This window comes from Falco rusticolus, chromosome 6, assembly GCF_015220075.1.
Source record: "Falco rusticolus isolate bFalRus1 chromosome 6, bFalRus1.pri, whole genome shotgun sequence".
NCBI classification, from domain to species: Eukaryota; Metazoa; Chordata; class Aves; order Falconiformes; family Falconidae; genus Falco; species Falco rusticolus.
Window position 1 is genome coordinate 17,057,973 of NC_051192.1, and position 8,250 is coordinate 17,066,222.

An 8,250-nucleotide genomic window follows, 5' to 3' on the forward strand; every position below is an offset into this window, starting at 1 on the left:
ACCGCCACTTCCGCCCGGCCCGGCGTCACGGGGGGCAGCGGGGGTGACGCGGGGCCGCCCCAGTGCCGGCCCTGCTTCGCTGCCTCGGGCAGGTCACCGCGCCCCGGCTCTCCCCGCCGCGGCCACCCCGTCCGCCGCCCAGAGGGCGCCTGACCCAGAGCGGGCCCGGTACAGCCCGCGGCCCCCCCGCTGAAGGGGCCCGGTCGCGTCCTGCCCGTGGGCCCGCGGCCAGCCCCTGCCGTGCCCGGGGCACCGGCGGCTTCCCGCCCGTCAGGGTCCCCCCTTCGCCGCGGTCCTCCCGGCCCCTCCGGTTGGCGGTGCCCGGGGAGCCTGGCACCGGGTGGTGGCACGGCACGGCACCCCGCCGCTGCCCCGTGAACGGGCGGGAAGCGCCGCCGTGCCTCGGTCTGCCGGGACAGCGCTGCCCGGTGCTGCCCGCCGTGCCCGCCAGGGGGCGCCCTCGCACCGGGCGTGTCCGCTGGGGCGGGCCCGGAAGCGTCCCGGGGACGGCGGGGGGTGAGGGCCGGGCTCGGCCGGGGCCATGGGCGCCTTCCTCCTCCTCCTCCTCCTCTTCCTGCCCTGGGCCGCCGGTGGCGCGGCGGTGAGCGATGGGGACCGGGGGGTTCCCGGGACAGGGGGGTGCCGGGGACCGGGAGGGGGCTGCTCGGGGTCGAGGGGTGCCGGGAACCGGGGGGGTGCCCGGATCGGGAGGTGCCCGGGACCAGGGAGTGCCCGGGCTGGGAAGTGCCCAGGTCGGGAGGTTCCGAAGGTCGCCGAGGGCCCGGCCAGGGCGGGGGATGGTCAGAGGGGATCAGATCGGGGGGCTCCAGGAGTGCGGGCTGTCGGGGGGGCCCCTCCAAACGCCCCTGCCCCAGGTGTGCGGCCACTGCCCAGGACCGGTGCAGAACAGCTCCATAGTGGCCCAGTACTGCGCGTCCCGGGCTGGCACCGAAAGCGAGGGACGCTGCTGCTGGGAACGGGGCGCTCGCCCGGAGCGCCTGCTCGGGTATGGGGGGACGGGGATGCAGGGGTGGGTGCATGCGCGGGTGCTTGGGGCACAGAGGGTGTCGGGTGGCACATAATGGATGTGCTGGGGTTGTGGGAGGGTGCCTGGTGGTGGGGGGTGTCAGGGGGGGTGTTGGGGGACATGGGGCCAGGAGAATGCAGGGGTGGGGCGTGCAGGGGACATGTGGGATGGGGGTGCGGGGGGTGCCAGGCACACTGCCAGCCCTGCTGTAACTGCTGCCCCTTCCCAGGCTGGACCTGAGTGACTGCTCCCTGCGCAGCCTTCCCCCGGGGCTGGCTGAGGCTGCAGCCGCCATTGTCCTGTGAGTCCATGTGCCCCCTTGTCCCCCTTTCTGCTCCCTGTGAGGGGCTGGCCTGGGCGAGGGGCCTAGGCTGGGTCTGACGGGACACCCTCCTGCTCTGCAATGGGCCCCCAGGGCCAGCACAGTCCTGCCTTGCTGGTCCCCATCCTCACCCCAGCTGTCCCCAGGCCTCCAGCATCCTACTACCCAGGGGACAGCATCCTGTGTGGAAGGTGGTGGCAGTCAGAGGGAGTCCACAGTGACTGGAATAAGGGAAACATCACCCCCATTTTGAGAGAGGAAACCCTGGAAACCATCGACCAGGCAGCCTTGCTTCTCTGCCCAGTCAGAGCATGGGGCAGGTCCTCCTGGATGCTCTGTCAGGGCATATGCATGGCAGGGAGGTGATGTGGGACAGCCAGTATGGTGTCACCAAGGGCAAGTCATGCTTGACTCTCCTGGTGGCCTTCTACAATGGAGTGACCGTGCTGGTGGATAAGGGAAGAGCCACTGATGCCAGCTGTTTTGGCTTCTGTAAGGCTTTTGACACTGTCTCACATAACATCATGACATCCTTGTTGCTGAATTGGAGACCTGTGGGCTTGATGGAGGGACTACACAAGGGGCATCCAAACAGTTGCAGCCAATGAATGGCTTGATGTCCAAATAGAGGTCACAGAATCACATAATTACAGCATCACAGCGTGGTCAGGGTTGGAAGCCAGCCCACCCCCTGCTCAAGCAGGCTCTCCTAGAGCAGCTGCGCAGGGCTGCAGCCAGGTGGGCTCTGGATGTCCCCAGAGAAGGAGACTGCACAGCCTCTCTGGGCAGCCTGTCCCCGTGCTCCGGCACCCTCAAGGGAAAGAAGTTTTTCCTGCTCTCCCCACGGAGCTCCCTGTGCTGCAGTTTGTGCCCGTTGCCCCTTGTCCTGTCGCTGGGCACCGCTGACAAGAGCCCGGCCCCGGCCCCCTGACACTGGCCCTTAAGGTACCTGTGTGCATCGCTCAGGTCCCCTCTCAGCCTTCTCCTGCCCAGGCTGAACAGCCCCAGCTCCCGCAGCCTTTCCTCACAAGGGAGATGGTCCAGCCCCTCGCCATCAGTAACAAGTGGTGTCCCTCAGGGCTCTGTGCTGGGGCCAGTGCTGTTCAACGTCTTTATCAATGACATGGTGGACTGGAGCGCATCCTCAGCAGCTCTGCAGATGGCACCAAGCAGGGTGGTGCAGTTGATTTTACTGGGGGTGGGGAGGGTGGCCCTGGCATCTCCAGGATCCTGGACAAGCTCAAGAAGTGGGCCCCTGTGAAACTCCTGAGGTTCAACAAGGTCAAGAGCAAGGTTCCGTACTGGGGTTGGGGCAACCCCTGGTACCAATACCAGCTGGGGGATGAAGGGATAGAGAGCAGCCTTGCTGAGGTCCATGTGCCTGGCATGTGTTTGCAGGGACCTGACAGAGAACCCCCTGACGGCCCTTCCGAATGGCTCCTTCCTGGGCTTCACCCACCTGGAACGCCTGTGAGTACTGGAGTGGGGGGGTGCAGGGGCTGTCGTGATGCTGGGTACTGAGCTCTGCTCTGCAGCGCGGTGCCACTGGCACTGGATTGCCCAGGTGGGAGTAGCGCCTGGGAGGAGGTGACGACACATGGCAGCAGCCGGCTTTGTCAGGGCCAGAGGAACCCCTGCAACAGCTCCAGGGAGCTCGGTATGGTGTGGGAAGGAGGTGCCGTGTCCCCAGCACTGGGCGCTGTGGGACTGGCAGGTTGTGGCAGGTCCTGTGACCCACGTTGCTCTGTTCCACCAGACTGGCCATGCCCTGACAATGCTGCCTGTGCCCCAGATGGCCCTGGTCTCATCCAGTGCCTCTGTGACAGACCCTTCCACGGCTACAAGTGCCTGCGTGAGGTGAGTACCTGTGGGACAGGGCCCACCACTCCAAGTGCCACGGGGCAGCGCTGCTGATTGCTGCTTCCTCGCAGGGCACGTTCCCCACACTGCTCTTCTGTGGAATTCTGGGAGCCGCCACCCTGTCCCTGTCCCTCCTGCTGTGGCGAACCCAGCGATGGAAAGCCAAGACCCCCTGAAGCAGACAGGAGGATCAACGGTGCTGCTGAAGCCAGGGGCCGGGCCAGGCCGAGGGACTCTGTGTCTTGGGGGACTGCGTGCCCCGGGGCTGGGCTTGTAACGCGGTGGCTGGGGGTGAATAAACTCCATAGCAGCCTCTGCGTGTGTCGGTCCGACTGCTTCCCGGGACAGGCAGTGCGCAGGGCGGTGCGGGACCCCTCGGAGGGATTTGGGGCGCTGGCCCGCGGGAAAGGGCCCCCGCCGGCCCTCGGAAACCGGCACGGTGGGGAGACCGCTGGGTCGGAGCGCGGCGGGGGGCGTATCCATGCAGGTGCCACCGCTGCCGGGGCCGGTCGGGTCGCCATGAAGGGGGCGGGGAGTGTCTGTGGCGAGAGGCGGCGGCGGCTGGAGCCGGCCCGGCGGAGGCGCCCGCGGCAGGCGGTGGGACCGGACGTTATCGGCGGCGGTGCCCCGCGGCCCGGCCCCGGCCCCGGTCCCGGCCCCAGCAGGAGCGTCCTTCCGCGGCCGGGGCGGAGCGAGGCGGGGCGGGGCCGGCCGGGAGTGGGCGTGCCCATGCAGATGAGGTGCCGCGCGGGCTCCTGGGGGCCCGTTCCCGGTCGGGGCCGGCGGCGGCCACGGGCGTCCGCGGCGTCGTACGGGCGCGCGGCGTCGGGCAGGCGCGGGGCGCGTGTCGCGGCGTGTTCCGCGCGCGTGTTCCGCGGTGACCGCGTCGTGGGTGCGCGTGCGTTGTTGTGCGGTGTTGTGTTGCGGGGTGTGTGTTCATACTTACCTGGCAGGGGAGACACCATGATCAGGCAGGTGGTTTTCCCAGGGCGAGGCTCATCCCCTGCACTCCGGGTGTGCTGACCCCTGCGATTTCCCCAAATGCGGGAAACTCGACTGCATAATTTGTGGTAGTGGGGGACTGCGTTCGCGCTCTCCCCTGGCTCGGTAGTTTAATAACAGACCCTGCACTTTTACAGCAGTTTCCCGGGCAGGAGCGCCCCATCCCACCCCCGGAAGTCGCCTCGCGCGCACCGGGTCGGGTTCGCTCCACCCGGCTCTGCATTATCCGTCCGCGGGGCCCTGAGGCGCCGCGGGAGCTGGTGCAGGATTTTCCTTTGACGAAACGTGCGAGGGGCTGCAATGACGGACGAGAAGGGCTTTAAACCCCGCAGGATGTTCAGCCGTCAGCCCCTGCAAACGGCCACCCACGGCCCCGGGGAGGTGCCGACGCCATCGCGCCGCTGCCCATCACCAGGTCAGCTCGCTGGGAAGCGGACGAGCGCGCACGGAAAGTGGCTTCAGCCGCGTGAACTGTCCTCGGGCAACTCGAGACCCTCCCCCGAGCAATGCCCCCTCCTCACAGAGGGCGCCCCCCCGAGAGCACGCGAGGGCGTAGGAAGGCGAGCGCTGTGCAGTTAAACGGGAGCCCAGGCGCGCACGAACGGCGATTGAAAATGACGATCGCGTGACTGGGGCCGGGCCACTGTCGCTTGGCGCGTGCGAAGTTTGCCCTCCGCTGGCAGCCCCGGGGTTGTGCGCAGGTAACAACCGCACCCAACCGTACTTGCAACAGCGCTGGAGGCGCTGCCCGGGCTGGCTCATCTGTTCTTCAACTACCGAGCCAGGGGAGAGCGCGAACGCAGTCCCCCACTACCACAAATTATGCAGTCGAGTTTCCCGCATTTGGGGAAATCGCAAGGGTCAGCACACCCGGAGTGCAGGGGATGAGCCTCGCCCTGGGAAAACCACCTGCCTGATCATGGTGTCTCCCCTGCCAGGTAAGTATGAACACACACCCCGCAACACAACACCGCACAACAGCGCACGCGCACCCACAACGCGGCCACCGCGGAACACGCGCGCGGAACACGCCGCGACACGCGCCCCGCGCCTGCCCGACGCCACGCGCCCGCACGACGCCGCGGACGCCCGTGGCCGCCGCCGGCCCCGACCGGGAACGGCCCCCAGGAGCCCGCGCGGCGCCTCATCTGCATGGGCACGCCCACGCTCCGCCCGCACCGCCCCGGCCGCTACGCCCCGCCCGAAGGAGGACGCTCCTGCCGGGGGCCGGGGCCGGGCCGCGGGGCACCGCCGCCGGTAACGTCCGGTCCCACCGCCCGCCGCGGGCGCCTCCGCCGGGCCGGCTCCAGCCGCCGCCGCCTCTCGCCACAGACACCCCCGCCCCCTTCCCACGGCCCCTGGGACACCGGCACCGGCACCGCCCGGTGCTGCGCGGGGCTCGGCCGGCCAGAGCCTCCGAGGGCCGGGCAGCCGGCGGAAAGGCCGCAGGTGCTCTGGGAGCGCGGGGGCTTCCAGCGCTGGGCCCCGCCACCCCATCGCCCATCCCGGCCGCTGGGCTGTATGAGCCTTTGCAGCTGTCAGTCCCAGCCCTGCTGCCTGCCCCTCTCTTTCCGCCAGCCCCGGGGCAGGCGGTGCCGCGTACCCGTTGGCTTCAAGGCAGCGTCAGCCGAGCCCTCTCGTGCACTGCCACTGCGGTCAATATGCCCAGCTACGCCTGGTGCTGTCCTAAGCAGTTCCTCATCCACCCCCCATGCCTGGGGGCTGTTCCCACTGGCTCAAAGATTTTCTCCTGGTGCCTCTATCTGACGTTCACCTCAAATGTTATGTGCAGCCGCTTCTGTCCTTGGCCTGGGCTCTGCACGTGCACAGCATGTGCTGTTGTCCAACCGGCCCCAGCCCACGAGCAGCTGCTCCAGTCTGTGGGCACTGGAGTTTGTGTCACTGTGTCCGTGAAGCTGGACCGGCAGCACCAGCAGCACCCCCACCATGACAAGTCCTTGGTGGCAGGTCCTGCCCCAGCCAGTGCTTCGTGCAGGGGGATGGCTTGTGCAGGTGGGGGTGAATAATGAGCTATGTACAATGAGTGATGAATGGTATACTACTTTTCTAGAAAATGATGTGCTTATATAATTATCCAAAGTTGGGAGGTGTTCAAGGACCCTTATTGTCGACATGATGAATATACCAAGACCCTTAGTGTCAGCTCCAAGGATGTATTAGACACAAGGTCCTTGGATTCGTTATCATTTATAAGGGCCATCTGGTCCTAAGTTTCTGTTGTGGCCAAAACAAGGACTTTAAATCATGCTCATTAGCCTATCAAGGAACAGAGTCTGCGCAGAAACAAGAAGGTAAAAAGTTCACTGGAGGAAGACTCCTGATCTTCATCCTGAAGACCCCCAGACGACCACTCCTCAAGGACATTGTGCAGGTGCGAAATATGTAAATGAATTACCAGAATGTTAATGAATATGTAAATGATTTCCCGGAAAGCTAATACATGAGAAACCTGTATAAAAGAGGGTCTGAAAAGTCCTCTCGGTGTGCATGACTCTGGTGGAGTGATCCCCCATGCACTCAGCACTGCTGAATAAAGATAACCTCTGCTCGCTTGAATATTGCTAACTGATTCTTTAAATCAGGGGAAGCGGCATGCGTGGGACATTTGCCATGTTGTTTGGTGACATGTAACCGGCCGGTGGGTGTGTGAAGCACAAGCAGGGACAGTTTTGATCCAGAGGCAGCCGGGATAAACCCCGAGAGCCCCAGCAGTTCCCGTGGTAGGACGAGGTTTAGGAGCACAACCAGCAGCACCCAGACACCGGGAGGGGGGCGAGGGGGTCTGTTTGCATTTGCCGAGGGAGCACGAGGGCACATGGGGTGCTGGAGCTGGCGGGTGTGGGGCACTGTGACTGCGGGTGTTGACCGGCCCCTTGCCTTCACCGTGGAGGGCACAGAGGCTTTCAGGGCACCACATGCTTGTCCCCTCCACGGGCACCTGCTCTTGCCGTGCCGCTGTCAGCGCCCAGACCCCACGGTCCTGGCACTGGGGTCCCTGGGCTGCATGCGCTGTCACCACAGACCGTGTAGGTGCTGTTGTGTGGAGCCCTGGCAGAGCCCAGCACAAGCCAGTACCGCCCAGCGGGGTGCGGAGGCTGCAGCTCCCGCCTTCCCCTCTGCGGGCTCAGCCGGCTGCGGAGCACAGCCCGTGTCCCCGAAACAGCCCCGGCCCCCTCGAGCACCCCCGGGCGCCCCCACGGTCCCGGCCACAGGCCCTGGCGCTGCCCCACGGGTCCCCTCCCGCTGCTGGCCCCGCTGTGGCTCCGGCTCCACGCAGCACCGGGGGGTGCCGGTGTCCCAGGGGCCGCGGGGCCGGTCGGGCCGCCGTGAAGGGGGCGGGGGGTGTCTGTGGCGAGAGGCGGCGGCGGCGGCTGGAGCCGGCCCGGCGGAGGCGCCCGCGGCAGGCGGTGGGACCGGACGTTATCGGCGGCGGTGCCCCGCGGCCCGGCCCCGGCCCCGGCCCCGGCCCCGGCAGGAGCGTCCTTCAGCGGCCGGGGCGGGGCGGTGCGGGCGTGGGCGTGCCCATGCAGATGAGGCGCCGCGCGGGCTCCTGGGGGCCCGTTCCCGGTCGGGGCCGGCGGCGGCCACGGGCGTCCGCGGCGTCGTGCGGGCGCGTGGCGTCGGGCAGGCGCGGGGCGCGTGTCGCGGCGTGTTCCGCGCGCGTGTTCCGCGGTGGCCGCGTCGTGGGTGCGCGTGCGTTGTTGTGCGGTGTTGTGTTGCGGGGTGCGTGTTCATACTTACCTGGCAGGGGAGACACCATGATCAGGCAGGTGGTTTTCCCAGGGCGAGGCTCATCCCCTGCACTCCGGGTGTGCTGACCCCTGCGATTTCCCCAAATGCGGGAAACTCGACTGCATAATTTGTGGTAGTGGGGGACTGCGTTCGCGCTCTCCCCTGGCTCGGTGGTTAATAATAGATATTGATTGCAGTTACACAGGTCCAAAAGTCGTTCCTAACATTGTACTCTTCCGTCTCTCTTTGAGATGCTGGAATCCAGCCCGAGTCCGGCGCCGTTGGA

General features: G+C 66.7%; 1 protein-coding gene and 3 non-coding genes across 5 annotated transcripts; 3 read left to right on the forward strand and 1 right to left on the reverse strand.

The window, feature by feature from the left end:
- Positions 1 to 466: 466 nt before the first annotated feature.
- On the forward strand, positions 467 to 3,524 carry ATRAID (all-trans retinoic acid induced differentiation factor). Of its 2 annotated transcripts, XM_037392319.1 has the most exons (7): positions 468 to 601; positions 876 to 1,006; positions 1,257 to 1,328; positions 2,748 to 2,819; positions 2,885 to 3,006; positions 3,106 to 3,206; positions 3,281 to 3,524. In XM_037392319.1, the coding sequence occupies exons 1-7, from the start codon at positions 542 to 544 to the stop codon at positions 3,383 to 3,385; spliced, it is 663 nt and encodes a 220-aa protein (XP_037248216.1). In that variant the 5' UTR covers positions 468 to 541; the 3' UTR covers positions 3,386 to 3,524. The 2 variants fall into 2 exon arrangements, with proteins under 2 accessions (XP_037248217.1, XP_037248216.1); XM_037392320.1 differs by lacking the exon at positions 1,257 to 1,328 and having other exon boundaries at positions 467 to 601.
- Positions 3,525 to 4,147: 623 nt separating this feature from the next.
- Positions 4,148 to 4,311, forward strand: LOC119150620. The gene has a single exon (XR_005105162.1). It is a non-coding gene; the product is annotated as a U1 spliceosomal RNA (small nuclear RNA).
- Positions 4,312 to 4,993: 682 nt separating this feature from the next.
- On the reverse strand, positions 4,994 to 5,157 carry LOC119150608. The gene has a single exon (XR_005105150.1). It is a non-coding gene; the product is annotated as a U1 spliceosomal RNA (small nuclear RNA).
- A 2,808-nt stretch (positions 5,158 to 7,965) lies between these two features.
- Positions 7,966 to 8,129, forward strand: LOC119150621. The gene has a single exon (XR_005105163.1). It is a non-coding gene; the product is annotated as a U1 spliceosomal RNA (small nuclear RNA).
- The last annotated feature ends 121 nt before the right edge of the window (positions 8,130 to 8,250 follow it).

Coding starts and splice junctions, on each gene's coding strand:
- ATRAID (XM_037392319.1), top strand. CDS start 542: ATGGGCGCCTTCCTCCTCCTCCTCCTCCTCTTCCTGCCCTGGGCCGCC. Junction 1,007..1,256: donor CGCCCGGAGCGCCTGCTCGG/GTATGGGGGGAC, acceptor GCCCCTTCCCAG/GCTGGACCTGAGTGACTGCT. Junction 2,820..2,884: donor TTCACCCACCTGGAACGCCT/GTGAGTACTGGA, acceptor TCTGCTCTGCAG/CGCGGTGCCACTGGCACTGG.